Here is a 19,117-nt window from a genome sequence, read left to right as displayed (position 1 = left end):
GTATTGCATAACATGACATTTATTTGAATAAATTAATTATAGAATTTATTTGAATTAATAAGAGAGAGATGAGAGATGTATGTGTGAGTCTGTTCAGCATCTCTCTCTACAAACAATGAAGCTGTGAGTTTAATTACTTCAAAACCAGTGATGTAACCCATTGTTGCAGAGAAATATAATGTATTCAGTAGTAATCCATTCAGTAGCGAAGCTATTTTATTAAAGGAGAACTTGGTAACTTTTTTAACTTAATAAAACTGTCTAGAATTCATTTGGATGGTTAAACAACCTGTTCTGGTGATATTGGTGACTTTCCCCGCTCCCCCCAGCGTTCCCAGGCGGAAAACCAACCTTGCAACTTGGGGACTACCGTCCCGTCAGTGATATTTTTTTTCCCAGGATGGTAGGGGAAGACTCATGAATATTCATCAGGGAAGTCATGCCTGATTGGTCTGATGACCTACCCCTAACCCCACCCCTAAACCTACCCGCCACTGGGGTTCTGATGACCTACCCCTAACCCCACCCCTAAACCTACCCGCCACTGGGGTTCTGATGACCTACCCCTAACCCCGCCATAAACCTACCCGTCACTGGGGTTAAGACCAATCAGGGATGACTTTCCTAAAGAATATTCATGAGTCTTCCCCTACCATCCTGGGAAAAAAAATATCGCGGCCCGGCAAGATAGAAATTGGAAGTCTCGTGAGAAGCGAGAACGAGAACGAGCGCGAAATACGAATTGCTTTATGGCAATTCGACATAAACACACACGCATGCATGATGTATTACCAGATTACCCACCTCGGTAGACATAGCTCCACACGATACAGTTGGCTTGCTCCGATCAAAACAAACGCACATGAGCAGCGGTAGAGAGGGGGAGGAGGCCGCCGCAAGTGAGTTTTTTACGACCGTGTTGTGAAATATACAGCTGTAGGGGGAGCTCGTGGAGAAAACATGCGACAACAAAAGGAAAAATCAGCGAAGAAGTGACTAGAGTTCGCTAGAGTTGCCGAGTTCTCCTTAAATTAAAGTTGCGGGGCAGTTTCTGTTATCTTTCTGCTATTAACAAGTTTCTGTGCTCCTGAATATTTCTGTGTGCATGCAGCGAGATCTCCAATCTGTGTGCCAGTGACGTACGTGTGTGTGTGTGTGTGCGCGCTTCAAGGAAAACAGCGCATTAATATAGAAGGGCGATTCAATTTACTTGGAACTACTTGTGCATTAAACCGTTTTTCTGCACACCTTCCAGCCAATCAGAATCAAATATTCAGACAGACCATGGTATATAAATAATCATGCAAAATTCAAATAAGACTTGCAGATCTTTACTGGAAAGAGTTTAACCAATGGCTGGATCCGAAATCGCCCCCCCATACCCTTAAATAGGGAATTTTTTCAACTTGCGTTGGAGATTAATATTTTATAAATGAAGTGGTTAATCATGTTTGTTTTTTTTCGTACAAAGAAAGATTGGCATCACTTCATAAAATTGAGGTTAAACCACTGGAGTCACATGGATTACTTTAATGATGTTTTTACAACCTTTCTGTGGCTTGAAAGTGGTAGTTGCGTAGCTGTCGGTGGAGGGACAGAAAGCTCTCAGATTTCATTAAAAAGATCTTCATCTTTGTGTTCCGAAGATAAACAAATGTCTTACGGGATTGGAACGACATGAGGGTGAGAAATCAATGACAGAATGTTTTCTTTTTGGGTGAACTATCCCTTTAAGACCCTAAAGGCTTTCAGGCGGTGGACAATTAAGTTCACAGACTTAAGACACTAAGAGGTCCCTGATCAGCTGTGTGAACGTGCCATAGACCTTCAGATGTGAACAGAGCAACAAAACGCAATGTCTGTAACGTCCCCCAAACGTGTTGGAGAACGTACAAGTGTCTTGGTGGAAGAGTGGAGCAACGTCTCACAGCAGGAGCTGGCAAGCGCGGTGCAGTCCATGAGGATGAGATGCACTGTAGCGCTGGAAGCAGCTGGTGGAAACACCACATACTGACTGCTACTTTTGATATCGACTCCCTCTTTGTTCAGGGACACATTGTTCCAGTTCTGTTCGTCAAATGTCTTTGGAACTTCTTTGGTTTGCGTCTCAGTTGTTGAATCTTTTTATGTTCTTACAAATACTGGGTGGTTGGTATGGCAAAACCACAAACACTGAAGCACATTTCTTCTTATATTAAATTATTCTTATATTCAAATATTTAATATAATTAAGAGGGTAAATATGGAGCTAGAAGAGTCTCAATAAAGATAAATGCACAAACTGCATTCACATATGCACACACAGGATACACAAATGCACACACATGATTCATAAATACACACACAGGATACACAAATGCGCACAAAATTCACAAATGCACACACAGAATTTAAAAAGCACAGAAGATTCACAAATGCATACAAAATTCAGAAATGCACACAAAATTCATAAATACACACACAATTCAGAAATGAAAACAAAATTTACAAATGCACACAAGATTCACAAATGCTCAGGACAAGATTCAGAAATGTATTTCTGATGCACACACAAATATATCTTGATTTACAAACTGCTTGCGGTCTGTGAACTTCACTGCATTTGTGTGTGAATTTTGAGACTCCCCTGACTTGGCTCGACACACAAATGCCTTTTTTTAAACAGGGAATGACCTGTGACCAATCAGATACCTCCCTTGTTTTAGCCAATCACAAGAACGCACCCCACGTGGGGGATTGTTTACTTGTAAGCCAATCACATGAAGTGTGGGTGCGAGCGCTAGAGCGAGGTGGGTGGAGTTCTGCCAGTTGGTTGAGACCGGCTTCTTAGGCGGTGGGCCAAATTGTCTCTGGCCAAGTCCGTCTATCTCGTTTAGTTTTTGATTTGACAGTTACTCAGCAGCTGTGTGGCTCATTTTTGTCTGTATGAATAATTCACAAAAAGATTAATGATTGTTTCCAACGCCAATTGTTGCACATTAAAGTATAAAAATAGATTTCATTTCGCTAGCTGATCACAAACGTTGGCCGGAGTGAGATCCAATCAACGCTTGTGTTGTTACCTTGTTGAATAGATTTGGCCAATCACGTTATTCGTTGAACCGGCGTCGCGTCAGTTTTGAGTCTAGTACAGTCTACAACCCAACGTGAAGAGACCGGTGTGTCTCGGCAAGACAACGTCAAGGTAAGATTTGTTTTACAATGATTATACACCCCTATATCTTAATGCTTTTCATATAAGTTGTATTTAAGACTGCAAGCTATAGTTCGCCGTGAATATATGCGTTGTCGTTGATGAGAACAGTAACGTTAGCCACGAAAGAATGTTGGTAAGTGGAGCAGTAAAGCTAGGTCTAACGGTATGCTGCTTAGGCTAATCCAAAATAATCATTCGGTACATACACAATAAACTAAGCAAAGAGTATTCAAATACGGGATTATTACGGGAAAAATTTTAAACGGGAAGACAGCAGGAAATAAGTCTGACTAAGGGAGAATCACGGGGTAAACGGGAGGGTATGTCGAGGTTGGTTACAGCAAGCTACCTAGGCTACAAGTAAGCTAGACTAATTATCAGCTAAAAAGAGTGCAAACCAAAATAAAGAATGATTTCAAATCAACTTTATAGTGGTAGTCATGGAGTTATTTAAGCCAATTATGGTTGATTGTCACAGTTTATACAATGACACAATTCTGTGCATGGTAGCTTACATCTGTCAGTGGTTGGGCTTCACCTACACAACAGAACAGGTATAAGATGGAATATGGTGGAAAAATATTTTAGTTAAAGATGGCTGTTTTTGAGCTATTTAACAAAATTATTTGTGGTCAGAACTGCAGTAGTCTTAATACAAATGTCAAGATGAAAAATGTGATTGAATATTATCTAGTAATGTGCGCTTTCTGTGTTTATTTATCTGAATATAATTCAGTTGTTTATCTAACACGGACAGGACAACATCATATCTCTCCACACCCAAATGACTACAGAGGTGATCGTTGACAATCATCACATCAACAGCACCATGATGGAGCAGGTCAAGATCACAGAGTTGCTTAGTATCCACATCACAGATGACCCATCTTGATCTATCGACACCACCAACAGAACCTGGCCAAGAAATTCCAAAAACCTCTGCACTTCCTCCCACAGTTGAGGAAGGCTCATCTCCCAAAAATCCATCCTCTTAACTTTCTATAGGGGAATCATATAGAGCCTCTTCCTTCCACCCCCACCCTCCAGTAACCTAAGGGCAGCTGATTGACTCTTGCACAAATACACTGGTAGTTTACACTATGATGCTGCTACATTGTTTTATTTTTAAATTTGCTATGAACATTTGACCCCACTTACACTGCCTTTGCTACTTGTCATGTCATCCACTTACACAATAATACTATATTAATTAGGCATAAGGCACGATTTTCAAATATTCGATTAGCTGATTTTATTATAGAATAGGATGTGCGGGATGATTGTCTTTAAAAAATCCCCATGTTTTAGTTGTGGTTATAAGTTGCAATCCTAAATTCACATAAAATTTTTATACATTTAATAAATATATTCTTAATATTTGTTGTTTTTGTTTGTGTTTGAGCGTATATATATATCAATATTAATTTTGAGACTTGAAATGTAAACTCTCAAGGGTTGGATTTCTAAATATATGTTGGTTATGTGTCTATTCAGAATGACTTCTGAGCAGCAACCTTTTTTTTTTTTTTGGGTATGTCATGTATGCATCACTTGCATATCATTATTCATTCACGTGAAAACATGTTTAACAGTACCAGACATTAGGAAAATATGACATACGGATGTGCCGTTACAGTCAAGTCAAGTTTATTTATATAGCGCTTTTCACAATAGAGATTGTATCAAAGCAGCTTCACAGTATTAAATTAAAACAATACATCAATGTTTGTTTCTAGTGGAAAACGGGAGGTTTTCTAACGTTATGATTAGTACTCCTGCTTACTTGCCGGTTTAAAAAAGTAAGAGTTTGTAAGGACATTTTGCGTCAAATGTGCAAACAACAAAGTTGGAAACAATGTCTGCAGTGCTTATACGATTTTATTACATGGCCTCAGCAAAAAAAAAACGTACACAGCTGAGAGGTAAGTATTAAATTCGTAATTTCGAGGTCCGGCCCACCGCCTCAACCATAGACTGTAAAAAATGGTCTCAACCAACTGGCAGAACTCCACCCACCTCGCTGTCGCGCTCTCGCTCGCGCCCGCACTTCATGTGATTGGCTTACAAGTAAACAATCCCCCACGTGGGGTGCGTTCTTGTGATTGGCTAAAACAAGGGAGGTATCTGATTGGTCACAGGTCATTCCCTGTTTAAAAAAAGGCATTTGTGTGTCGAGCCAAGTCAGGGGAGTCTCAAAATTCACACACAAATGCAGTGAAGTTCACAGACCGCAAGCAGTTTGTAAATCAAGATATATTTGTGTGTGCATCAGAAATACATTTCTGAATCTTGTCCTGAGCATTTGTGAATCTTGTGTGCATTTGTAAATTTTGTTTTCATTTCTGAATTGTGTGTGTATTTATGAATTTTGTGTGCATTTCTGAATTTTGTATGCATTTGTGAATCTTCTGTGCTTTTTAAATTCTGTGTGTGCATTTGTGAATTTTGTGCGCATTTGTGTATCCTGTGTGTGTATTTATGAATCATGTGTGTGCATTTGTGTATCCTGTGTGTGCATATGTGAATGCAGTTTGTGCATTTATCTTTATTGAGACTCTTCTAGCTCCATAGGTAAAACATGGATAAATTTAATATAAGTTCTATCATTAGCTTTCTAAAGCCACATTAATTTCTAAAGCCACAGACATTTTCCAAACAAATGTCTGAATGCATGCCTCTGCTGAGAATCAGTTTGTGCCGTATAATGAGGATGAAATGAGATCCTTTTCCACAGATGTCTAACGACAGTCATCGTTTCAGGATATCTTGTTCATTAATGCTGCCTAATAAGTTGTGAAGGATTTTGGGATCTACATCTAGGTGCACAGCTGGTCCATTGTTGAGATATTTCTAGGTGTACAGGGACCGTGGAAATATCTGGACACTTCATTAAAGTACTGAACTTCACTGCATTTGATACAAAATGCCATAAACAAATAACTTCTGCAAACAAATTATAGTTTTTTTTTAATTAACTTTGCTCCATCATTTTAGCTCAGTTACTATTGATAAGCTGGTGTTTTGGCTATTTTTAGTGGATGAAGTCAGTTCTCACGTTCACAGGTAACCAGTATGCAGAGGAAAGCATGCATTGCTTTATCATATAAAGGGCCAGATTTACTAAACAGGGCAAACTAGTGTTTGTTTTTTTTGGACGGTAAATGGCGCAAATACCAGTAACTCGACTAGCGCAAACCTTAGTAAATCACCTTCCATGATTCATTTAAATACTGCATATGCAAGAAGGTCAGCCATAACAAATAACCCTGTTCATGCCTTTTCAGCGCTAATTTTTCACTGCGTGTCTTTGGTAAACCCTGACATAGCCTAGTTTTTTAATGCCAAAAGAGGGTTTGTACTGACGCAGGCTGTTTGTAAATCTGGTCCAAAGTATGATAATGTATGTATTGCTTTACCAAAACAAAAAAAGCATAGGAATACAAAAAGCTCATAAACAGTTATTAATATTTCACTGGTTCTCTCTTGTTTTTGCATGTGTTCATAATTTCTTTGTATGACAGCCTGGACAAATATCCCAAAATAAACAATTGACTCTGTCAATTGTGCAATATGCTTACAAAATCTTTAAAGTAGTGGTGAAAACCAAGATTTTAATGTTGTTTATATGTCTATGTGGTGAATTTAATATGCTTTAAGACAAACCATGTGCAAATTCATAAGTCAACACCATTGCTGAGTATTTTCTGCTTAAAACTGCAGTGAACCAAAGACAGTCTCAAAAACACGCTTTGAAATCGCTGGTGTTTCTGACGTCACAAACTAACCAATCAGATTAACGTGTGATCGTCAACAAGTGGATCTCGGAGCCGGTGTGAGTGAGTGGAGGCGGGGCTTATTTGCATATTCATAGAACCGCGTATACTAAATGAGGCAAGGGTGTGAAGTATTTTAACAATACTTTAATAAAGGGTGAAGATGTCTATTTTCCTAGGCTGGACATCACTTTTGGCCACTACTCGATTTATACTTTTTTTTAAAAAAAAGCCATTTAGTGTGATATTTTGTTATCAAATGCATTTATGCAGGTTATGAGTTTCAGTACATTTGAGGTATAACTGTATATTAATCATAATGTTGCAACCAACAGTCAGAGTAAAACTGTATTAAGTAAAACTAACAAATATTTTGCCCAACATTCATGATAAGAAATGAGTACACAGGTGGATTTTTGCTGAGGTCAGCAGTGCAGAATTTGGGCCGTGTTGTACAATCGGGTTGTTTTCCCTGAACGATGGTACAAAATGGTCTTTTATGCTTGTTGGTGGAGTGCTGACCTCACCTCTACAAATGACCATGACAGTATTTAGTTACACGTGTAATCTGAACCTCCAATACAGATCATTTCAGGCAAACATGAGCTATATTTGACTGTTTTTTCCTACCTGGCTGAATGTTGTCCCGTATAATACTGACATGCTCGTCTCTGTCGGGTCGCGTGTGCTCATGCCAGAATCCGATCACGTGACCGAGCTCATGCACCACAATTCCAAACTTATCACAGTTCTTCCCGATGGATATAGCCTGCGGACCCCCTCCTCTCCGGCCAACATACGAACAGCACCTGCAGAGGTTCATCGACATCACAATTAATAATACTGCATGAATCAAACAAACTGAAATATTAAACATTTCATTGGTCACAAAATTATTTTTTGTGTAAAACCTCATAAAAGCTCTTCTTGTGATATAACATCCTTGTCATATGTATTGCATTTATCATGATGATTAGTTGAATATCACACAGATAAGTCTGGGTTATATTTCATCCAAAAATCGAAGGGAATATTATATTATTATCGTTATTATAAATATGATTCGTATAAATAGTAATTAATTACAAATGTTATTAATATTTATAGAATTCATATTTAATCTGTATAAATATTCATATTGTAATTCATATAGTATTCATATATTTAATGTATAATTACTCAATTTAATACATAAAATTAAACCTATTTTAGGACCAATTTTGCATTTATTTATTTTTTTCATGACAATTAAGCATATTTTCCACACAAAAAATGTCATTACTATAAAACAAAAAAATCTAATTTCATTACCGCTAGGAAACACTTTTTTCTTCTACCATAATTTGCATAAATTACATTGTGTAAAACAAATACAGTAGTACCACAATGTATAAATACTTTATGTAATAATCATTGTTTAAATACATACACTCTAATCTCAAATTTGGGTCAAATATGGACAAACCTAGCCGTTTTTTAACCCAACGGTTGGGTTTGTCCATATTTGTCTAAAATTTGGGTTCAAACAACCCAGCATTTTTAGAGTGTAGTTTTTTCACATTAAACAGAAGCATATAGTAAGCTTCATTTTATTTATTCATAATATAATTAATTATATTTTTTGAGTGAAATACTGTTCTTATCTTGGATCACAACACACAAGCAAGCGAAGTTACAAACTGACACAGAACACAAAGTGAACTCGAACAAAATGTCATGCATCGTTTGTTTTGTAAGTTTGCTTAGAGCTACGTGTTGCAAAATCCAGAGAGAAACGGGGTGCCTGTGTGCGATAAGACACACACCGACACACAAAACACACAATCAAACAATCCCTTTCTGAAAGCACTGGGATATGTGGGAGAAAAACTGCTGAGAGCTTGCTTGCCTGCGATCTGCGCGCACACATATACACACACACACACACATACACATACCCACATGTGGGTGCAAAAGATCAGTCTTTAATTATGGAGCACCCAGCGGCTCGCTCCAGAAACTCTGCCTTGAACTTTGCACAGCACAGAGAGGAATCGCCTGAACACACACACACACTCACACACATACACAGGGGCTCATCATAGCATTGGCAACTAATGCTGCCTGTAAAGGGGAAAAAATCTTAATGTTTTGTCACCTCCACACACACACACACACACACACACACACCAGTACTTCCACAGAACTGAAAACGCCTGGCAAAGCCTGCGCAGAGGTATAGTTTATGAAGTTCCCCTCGCTGCCCGACCGCAATGGCACATCTACTTAAAACGGTGAGAAAGCAAACAGTCTGCTACATTTGTCTCTGTCAGTATGACTGACTTTCTTCATTTGCAAACAAGCTCATTGAGGAAATCATTAATCATTAGCTATGCATTTGTCTCACTTTTAATTTCTAGCATTGTGTGCTCCTGTTATGTGAACTGAATGTGACGTCCTAAAGGAAACTTTTATTGCTCTGAGATGTTGCTCTTTAAATCACATTTCATTTCTGGTATCAACTTTGTTTCTCCTAAAATTCACTGGGAGCAATAACAATGACACCAGTGACATTGTTGATATACAGTAATATATACATGATAACTACTACACTAATAGAATATGAATGGCACAGATAGGATCATTTGTTTTTGAAGGATGATGAGAAATGTATCTATTGATCTAATATCTATTGTATCTAATCTCTGATATGTATCTATTATCATTATCTTGTATGCATTATCATTATTACGACATACATTAAAGGTGCAGTCCGTAGTTTTTCCTCTTTGTCGCCATCTCTGTTCGAAATCTGCAATTGCAGTTATTCGCGGAATTATCAACTTTACGTGGGTTGTGCCTCGGCATGGCACAGCGTGGATGAATCCAATGTTTTGAGGAGAATGTGCGGCTGTCAGTCGCCGCGCCGGTGTGGATACTGTCATTCGCAATCACAGATTCTACTTTTGGAAGTATGACCAACATAAGAATTTTCACCGGAAAATTACGTCTGAACAAGTAACATCCACTTTTGTTCTGACCAACTAAGGGAAAAAAAGCATTGCAGTAAATCGCACCGATTAAATCTAACGATCGCTTATCATATCACGTCAAACCGTGCAAATTATACTTTGTTCTCAAATTTTTAATGTTAACAACATCAGCATTGCGTGACATTTAATGCCCTTCCGATATTTATCCTTGTTTTCGCATGGGCCGGTTGCAGTCTCTTTTTTTCTGTAGCCAATCCGAAGTCCGAAGTCTTTTACATTTGTCATCAGTTGTCACTGGTGATTGTCGTTTGAACCTTTCTGGATCCGCCATCAAATTGATAAGTTTAATTTTATCAAGTGCTGTGAGAAAAGGCTATAAATCTCCACCTCCAACATCCTCACACTCATAGCCTACTAGCCGAGACTCTTCTTTATGTGTATTTCCCGCGGAAATCCACCAGTACCACTGGAATTAAAAACATTATTATAAGCTTACCGTTTTGAATCGAGCTAAGGCAAGCAGAGAGTTTTGAACACTGGCTGGTTATGTACTTGCTCAAACATTTATTTTGGATAATTTTTAACCCAAAAAAGTTACGGACTGCAGCTTTAAGTTATAGTAGTAGTACAAATACTATTACTATTTTAGTTTACTTGCATGAATGAATGAAAGTGTGCTTTACAAGTTTACAAGTTAATATATATTAAAGACTTGCCTTTGATAGAAGTCAATGAAGAAAACGTGCACTTTTTAGTTGTCTATCCATTCAGTGGATTTGTTTTGTCAAGTATGTGAGATTAGAACATTAAGTTAGAAGCTTTAGAGATTTCAGACTACATTTTTCATGATTTCAAGAAAAAAAAGTGCAACAACACACTTTCCAAAATTAGTTGCAACAAAATCCCACTTGCTCCTATGTGTCCTACAATGTCATAATAATGTTGCACTTTTAAGGTAAAAAATTGTGTAATATTACCCTTCAAACAATATCTTATTTCTTCAAGGTGCAAAGTTAAGGTCAGAATTTTACAGTAGGTTTTTCTTTTCAGTGGAACTTGTAGTTTTACAGCAGACAGAAGCAGCTTAAGAGCAACACCGACGTGCCAACGCGGTCTCCAGCGGCTGATTTGTGTCCAGCGGATGTGATTGTCAAGCTGGAGTCTGAACTATTGAAGCATCTACGGGGAGCCATTGTGCAGGGATAAAACACACATGTTCAGGTGACAGTCCCGTAGCGAACAGTGTGAGACAGACGGCTGGTGTTTCCTCAGCGAAGCGTAGAGTAATCGAAGGGTCAAGACACGAGGGCACGCACACACAGATACACACAAATCCGTCTGTTGGCACACAAAGCAGATAAGCAGGAACAGAGGAACAGATCGGATGAAGAGGATGGAAAACCACTTGAGCGATAAATCAGGAAGAGACTGAAAAGAAAGAGGAAAGAAGGGAAAGAAAAGAGCGAAAAGCACACGCTCCACATGAGCAAGAGAAGCAAGCTTGATTCCTTCCTGGAAGAGTCAAAGGTTTCGTCCTCCTGCTGTGGAAACTCTCTCACATTGACACAAGACATGGACACACAGCAACACATACACACCCCTGTGAAGCTTGCACACATCCTCTAACAAACCCATTACGACACACACACTTACCCACACGGCCGGTAGGTGAAGACGATGTAGCTCTCCTCTGATGTTCTCTCAATGAACGTCACACATGTGTGTTTTTCCCAGTGTCGCATAGCCTGTCTGAATATGGCTCTCTGGCTACCTGTACAACACACAAATACACACACACACACACGCACACACACACACACGGACTAGGAGTGAGCAGTGTGACCAAAAGTCACCATGAAACCAAAACTGACCATTCTCGTTTCTTGTTGCAGTATTTATCATAAATGATTTATCTGTGTACACCATTATTTATTTAAATTCATGTGACCTCATAATCTTTAAACAAAATAAATTCCCATTCTTCTTGAAACGACATCTCTTGGTGTGAGGGCGGGGCAACCTGTCACTCAAATGAATTCCACCAATAGCAAACTACAACCATCCAATAAATTCCCCAAAAACTAAATCAAGTCCCGTCCCGCCTTACATTTTTTCTTGTTCAAGAAGCTGTTTCACTCGGATATGCATCACAATAGGGAAGAAAAGACTAACGCTACCTCTGTTTCATGCCGACTTTAATGTGCGGTCCCCATTAGTGCAATTAAAAAAAAAAAAAAAAGATTTGCAGGCAAAAAAGGTCATTGTCTATTGTCAATAGTGTAGTGATGTATGAAGCACAGCTCACACAGAAGTCCCTTTCAAATTAAGCAGCTTTATGTTGGTCAACATAGCAAATTCGTGTGACCATCTTAAACTTGTTGCAAAATCTGTGCAGGGAAATCTTTCACCCTCATGTAAAAAATAATCTTTAGTCTAAAGCAAATTATGTGTGTAAGGTGCGACTCGATTGGACTGACCGATTTTAGACACATGAATATGTAATTTCTTCCACAAACCCTTTCTACCCCAGACAGCAACATAGTGTCAGCCCAGATCCGGCCCACATCTGGATTCCACACGGCCCAAATGTGGGCCGGATCTGGGCCGACACTATGTTGCTGTCTGGGACTTATGTGGAAAGGAGGGAGGGGCTGGTGGCGCGAGTGCTAATGAGCCGGTCTCGAGTCCCACGGAGGAGCTCTGGAAGGATAAAAGGAGAGAGTCCTTCACTTTAGTCACTCCTCTTTTTATCCTTCCGGAGCTCCTCCCTGGGACTCGAGACCGGTGTGGCGAGCAGGTGACACTCATTAGCACTCGCGCCACCTGCCTCGCTCCGCTCCCACGGCTCTCGGCCCCGCCCTGCTTGCCACAACCTACAATACAGTGCAATCTTATGCTGTTGTTTTTCACTATAAATAGCTGTTTATGTGTACGTGACTTACCACTGAAGTTCCCACTGATGACATAAGGAATGACACCCTCAGGCCACACCCTCTCAGGTCTGGACGTTGCTGCCCTCTTCCTGCGATGGGATGCTGTATTGTTTGGACTGGTGTCATTGGAAAGTGAACCTACCATTTCCAACATCAAATGAACAGATGGTTGATTATGAAACCGTTAGTCTGGAGCATCCTTATCACATCTTCACAAGTTTCAGAGTAAGAGAGATTAGTTTCAGAGAAAGAGAAATTAGATTTAAACTTCTACATCTTACATTTACATGTAAATAAATAAGTTGTCCTACCAAATCCACTTATGCAAAATTGTGTGGGCCTGTTCCACTAGCATATGGCAACCAGAAACAGCCCAAATACTTTCTACATGACACTGATTTCAAATAAAAACAGAAAACTTTTTATGCGTTTTGGACGTTCATTTACATGACAATGGTGTTCTGGGGGCCTGATAATGCAAACTTTTGAAAAAAGGATTCAAACTTCAAACTGTTTTATTGTCATATGTACATGAAACAGTCGTCACACAGTACAATAAAATTATTATCCTGCAAATCTTCCCAGCAACATCAGACATCAATTAAACACCCTAAGACATCAATAACAAGTGACATAAATAAAAAAAAAGACATAAATAACAATGTGCAAAAAGTAAGTAGTTGTGCATGTATATGCCCTGTAAACATGAGGAGTCAGTGCAAAGTCTGCAGAGGTAGGTTGTCAGTAGTTGTTCGCTTCCTGTGCATGTGTTGCTTGTGTGTGTGTGTGTGTGTGTGTGTGTGTGTGTGTGTGTGTGTGTGTGTGTGTGTGTGTGTGTGTGTGTGTGTGTGTGTGTGTGTGTGTGTGTGTGTGTGTGTAAGGTAGGGTGGATCATTGCACCTCTCAAGGTCAGAGGGCAGTTTGCAGTGTTGGGGGAAGGGGCAGTGGGTGAGTGCCATTCACAAGCCTGATGGCCTGTGGGTAAAAGCTGTTTTTGCCCTTGCTTTCACACTTCTGTAGCGTCTTCCTGATGGTAGAAGTGTAAATAGGTTATGCTGGAGGTGGCTACTGTCCTTAATGATGTTGTGGGCCCTTCTGTTGACCCTGATCTGGTAGATCTTCTCCAGCGTTGTTAAGGCTGTTCCAGTGATGGTTTCGCCTGCTCTCACCACCTGTTGCAGAGCCTTGCGGTCCCGTGCTGTACAACTGCCGAACCAGACAGTGCTGATAGAGCTGGTGAGGATACTCTCGATTGTACATCAGTAGAAGCTGCTGAGGATTTTGCCTGGCATGCCAAATTTCCTCAGCCTTCTCAAGAAATACAACCGCTGTCGGGATTTCCTCACCAGGTGTGTGATGCTGAGAGTCCAGGAGAGATCATCAGATACGTGAATGCCAAGGAATTTGAATGTGCTCACTTTCTCCACCGCAGTCTCTCCAATATCCAGTGGTGGGTGCTGCTTTCTCCTCCTCCTTGGTTCAACAATCATCTCCTTTGTTTTACTAACATTTAGGGAGAGATTGTTGTCCTGAAACCACTTCACAAGGCAAGGCACTTCCCTCCTGTATGTTGACTGATCACCCCCAGATATCAGTCCAATGACTGTGGTATCATCAGCAAACATGATGATGCTGGTGTTAATCTGGGAGGCCACGCAGTCATGGGTGTAAAGTGTGTAGAGCATGGGACTCAGTACACAACCCTGCGGAGTTCCTGTGTTTACAGTTATTGTGCTGGATGTGTGGTTGCCCATTCTAACAGACTGGGGTCTGCCTGTTAGAAAGGTCAGGACCCAGTTACAGAGGGTGGGTGGCACACCAAGGGTGGAGAGCTTGTTGACGAGCTTGGATGGTATCACCGTGTTAAATGCTGAACTGAAATCGATGAACAACAGTCGAACAAAGCTGTCCCTGCTCTCTAGGTGTGTGAGGGCTGTGTGTATTGTTGTGCTGATGGCGTCCTCTGTAGACCTGTTCGGTCTGTATGCGAACTGGCGAGGGTCCAGAGTGTCCGGTACAATTGTCTGGATGTAGCTCATGACGATTCTCTCGATGCATTTCATAACAATAGGAGTCAATGCAATGGTCCGGTAGTCGTTAAGACAGATTGCTGTATCCTTTTTTTGGCAGTGGTATGCTGATGGATGTCTTAAGGCAGGTGGGAATTGAGAGGGACAGGTTGGATATGTCCGCAAAGACATCTGCTAGTATCCATGCGCAGGTTTTGAGTGCTCGTCCAGGAATGTTGTCCGGGCCGGCTACCTTCCCGGGTTTATTTTCCTCAGAGTCTTTGCCACATCTGCAGATGTGATTGTGAATGGTTGGTTCAGCTTGCTCCCACTGGCCAACTCTCTCCCCAGTGGCTCGGTGTTGAGGGCCTCAAAGCGGGCATAGAATTCATTAAACTCATCTGGTGTAATGTGACTGTCAGTGTTCTTACCCCTGCATCTGCCTTTGTAGCCTATGATTCTTTCTAATCCCTGCCAAATGCGTTGAGTATCCGCGGTGGTGTAGTGACCCCCTAGTTTCAGTCTGTATTGTCTTTTGGCGTCCCTTATGGCTCTTCGTAGGTCATATCTGGCTTTCTTGTAGTCACTGGCATTACATAAGACAAATGCCTTGGAGCGAGCATGCAGCATGGATCGGACCTCACAGTTTATCCATGGTTTCTGGTTGGGATATGTCTGGATGTGTTACAATGTTGTCGATGCAGATGCTAATGTAGCTAGTTACCACTGAAGTGTATTCATCCAAATCAACAGTACAGTTCAAAGTGTAAGTTTTTGAAAATTATACCGTTATCGTCTCCATGTAAACTACAAAAACGTGAATTTGTGAAAACGGTGACATCATGTGAAAGCATATTACATGGTTGGTCTATAGGCGTGTAGTGTTTCTTTACAAAGTGACATCGCCAACTACTGGCCTGGCAGCAGAATACAGTGTTTTTAAAAGTTTTTGCAGATCCGTGTGGACAGGGATCGTTTTGACAATGTTGTCATCTGTATATGAAAAACGCAAGGGAAAAACGTTTTACTTTTTTGTCGTTGTCATCGTTGTCGTGTAAACGTACACTAAATCAGGGGTGTCCAATCCTGTTCCTAGAGATCTAATTACCTGCAGATTTCAGATCCGACCCTGATCCAACACACCTGTCTGTAATTATCAAGTGCTCCTGAAGATCTTAATTAGCTGGGTCAGATGTGTTGGATCAGGGTTGGAGCTGAACTTTACAGGAAGGTAGGTCTCCGGGAACAGAATTGGGCGCCCCTGATCTAAATCAATGACAAATCATTTTTAGTGTGGGTTCAAATACTTTTTTGGGGCCAATGTATGTTTCAGTTATTTAAAATCATCTACTAAGCTCAGTGATAACCACTAATTCATATCCGTTTCAACATTCACAGAATAGCATGCTAATTTCTATTGTTTTTAATTTTATTTTGAATGCTAACTCTTACACACACACATATTGTAATATTGTAAACTGAAGTTGAATTATGTCCCTTGTTCCAATTTTCTCATCTTTCCAATCTTCAGGGGTGAAAACATGATTAAACTAGAGGCTAATTATGAGAAAAATAGCTGTCATTTTGCCAGATTTCAACAGCAACCTGTTGTTGTATTTGGGAATGTGGGAACTGTTTCTTGATTTCTCTTGAACTTTCTTTATTGGTTTAATAACATATGGCTTCAAGTTCTCTGAGTCTCTGAGTGCCAATTAAACCTGACACAAAGTTTATATAAACCATTCCCATACACTCAAACTCACACATACATACACACTTACCTGTATCGGTATGATTCAGAATTGTGACCGTTCTCTGGGCTAAATTCACAATGCGGTCCACTTTAAACATGCGCATATCTTCCTCATCCAGTGCAATGTCTCCAAGATAAGCCACTGCAACAAACATAAAGAGCGTTTTTAATTTCAAAAGCAATGATTATATAGTTGATTAATTTTTCAAGCAATTTTTCAAGCAATGATTATGGCAAAAATTGGTTTCAAATCAAATAAATGAATCAAAAATTGTGTCTTTGTGTGAGCGTACGGCTTTGGAGTGGTTCTTTGGGCCTTGCGCTCTTATGTCTGTGTTGAGAGTGTTCGGGTCATGGAGTTTGGATCCTGACACTTCGGTCTAGTCTTAGTTTAGGTTCACTGTGGGGTCCTAACATCTATGCTCCGTGCACTTATGGGTGTCTTGCTTTCTGTTTGGGAACCAATGGTAGATGAGGGTATTATATGCCTTTTGTTTGTTTCTGTGTGCCATGTGCTCTTCTGTCATTGGTTTATTTGTCCCACCTGCTCTCCCTCATTACCCTCCTCATTTTCTTCCCAATTTATAATCCTTGGGTGCTTCTCATATGTTATTTGTGCATCCTGGTTTCCTTTCCTCGCGTCTCAGCTCCACCCACCCTGCTAGGATGCAAGGAAAGGATGCAAGGAAAGGATGCAAGGAAAGAAAACGAGTACGAAAGAATCAAAGGAAACCTAATTTGTACATTGGAATATTTATGATCACTTAAGCGTCACTTGAAAGCGAGATGTCCATCAAGATGGCTGAGTTCGATCGGTATCCGGGTCACGGGCTGGAGGACAGAGGAGCATGGAAACGAGGAAGCATTAATTTGAGTATTGAGAAGCACCCCTTTTTTGTTCTCTGTCCTGTGCCAAATCATTGTCAATGGTACTCGTGTATGGACGCCTTGCCCATGTGTCGTATCAAGCTCCAGTCCAGCAAGTGTTGCCAAGTCCGTGGCTTGAAGCGACCACAACCCACCCCCTGGAACCGGTTTTGAATTGGAACACGATTGAGAATGAGTGGAATGAGATTTTTACCAAGGGACTCCCCTGGAACGTGATTGGGCCAGTTTTGGCTGTGATTGGCCTAGTTTTGATTAGCAATTGGGCAGGTTTTGTTGTGCAGGCATGGAAACCCCGAGTCCTGCTGCCTGTTGCCCTGGGCTGCGTTTCCTAAAAGCATTATAAGCCTAACTTGATTGTAGAACCATTAGTAGCAATTGTTCTACGATCAACTTAGGTTTACAATGCTTTTGGGAAACGCAGCCCAGGATTGTTTTTTCTCCCCATTGGGGAGGTTTAAGTTGTGTTTGGGTGATTTGGTTGATTAGTGGTTAGATCAATAATCACTAACCTCAAGTATGTACAACTGTAATAGTGATGCTTGCTTTACTAAACACAACTAATGAATGATGAATCAATCATTTGCACTTCAAATCATTAATTTTGCATGGTCTGAAAATGACAGTCTTTATACATCATTCACATTATTCGTGCATTTATTTATGTGAGCTTACTCACGGGGTTTGTAGCGGATGGTGTGAAATCTAATTTATTGTGTACTTTGTAAAAAGGGCGCACAACTTCAAACAGTTATTTAAAAACAACCCCCTACAAGCGTGCAGGGTCCATCGAGCTGCTGATAGACACCTCGTCATTTTTTAATGATCATCTACGATACCATTTATAGCTGGGGTCATCACTCGTGCCATGATAAATAAATCATCCCTCAAAAGAGAGCAGCTGATTAGCATTAGGAAGTTAAGCGAGCTATGATATCGACTGCACGCCTCTAATGATCTACACAACAGGACGCTGGTGACCTACATGGAAATAGATGCATTTGTAGAGTTTAATTAGCTCGTCGGGGACTAATTGCATCTTTAGTAGCGTTGCCACTTTGATTGGAATTGAGACTCAACAGAATCTTCAGATTCAAGGGCAGCTAATTAACACAAATGTGTGCGATGATGGAATAAATGAATTATAATTGGAAACATATTCTTCAGGAGGGGCATTTATATTTTCTCCCTGAAGTCCACTTTTAAATGCGTTCACACCAGGGGTTTTGTAGGAGAGTCTGATTGTCATTAGAGTTCAGTCCGTTTGGTTGGTCTGAAAGCGCTTTTCTGAATTCGAGCGCACACCAATGAAGCACGACACAATCCCCCTGAAAACCCCCCATAGTCCTTGAGATGCCACTCCCAAAAATGATGAAATATGATGGTCCTTCCTAAAATATAAGTCAACTATAAGTTGTTATGTATAGAGACAAGAGCTGCATGATTAATCGTTAAAAGCTCGCAATCTCAATTCAAACACACACGCGATCTTATTCATAAATGACAACGATTCACCTATAAACCATTAAAATTTGTGTTGACGCTGCCACTAGTATCATCATTTCAGTCTTACAATAATTCATATTATCAGAGAAG

At 40.2% G+C, this 19,117-nt stretch overlaps 1 protein-coding gene across 1 annotated transcript in view; it reads right to left on the bottom strand.

Annotated features, from left to right (window-relative positions):
• The window catches only part of bmp1a (bone morphogenetic protein 1a), a 90,435-nt gene that overhangs the window by 45,266 nt on the left and 26,052 nt on the right, over positions 1-19,117 (bottom strand). The window contains exons 2-5 of the mRNA XM_079897611.1: positions 16,665-16,778; positions 12,884-13,012; positions 11,595-11,712; positions 7,600-7,778 (exon numbers count right to left, since the gene is read on the bottom strand). Of these exons, the coding sequence (XP_079753737.1) occupies positions 7,600-7,778; positions 11,595-11,712; positions 12,884-13,012; positions 16,665-16,778 (540 nt within the window). The remainder of the gene's footprint in view (positions 1-7,599; positions 7,779-11,594; positions 11,713-12,883; positions 13,013-16,664; positions 16,779-19,117) is intronic.

The sequence above is a fragment of the Squalius cephalus genome (assembly GCF_949319135.1).
Source record: "Squalius cephalus genome assembly, chromosome: 16".
Taxonomy (NCBI): Eukaryota; Metazoa; Chordata; class Actinopteri; order Cypriniformes; family Leuciscidae; genus Squalius; species Squalius cephalus.
This window is presented reverse-complemented; position numbering and strand designations above follow the sequence as displayed.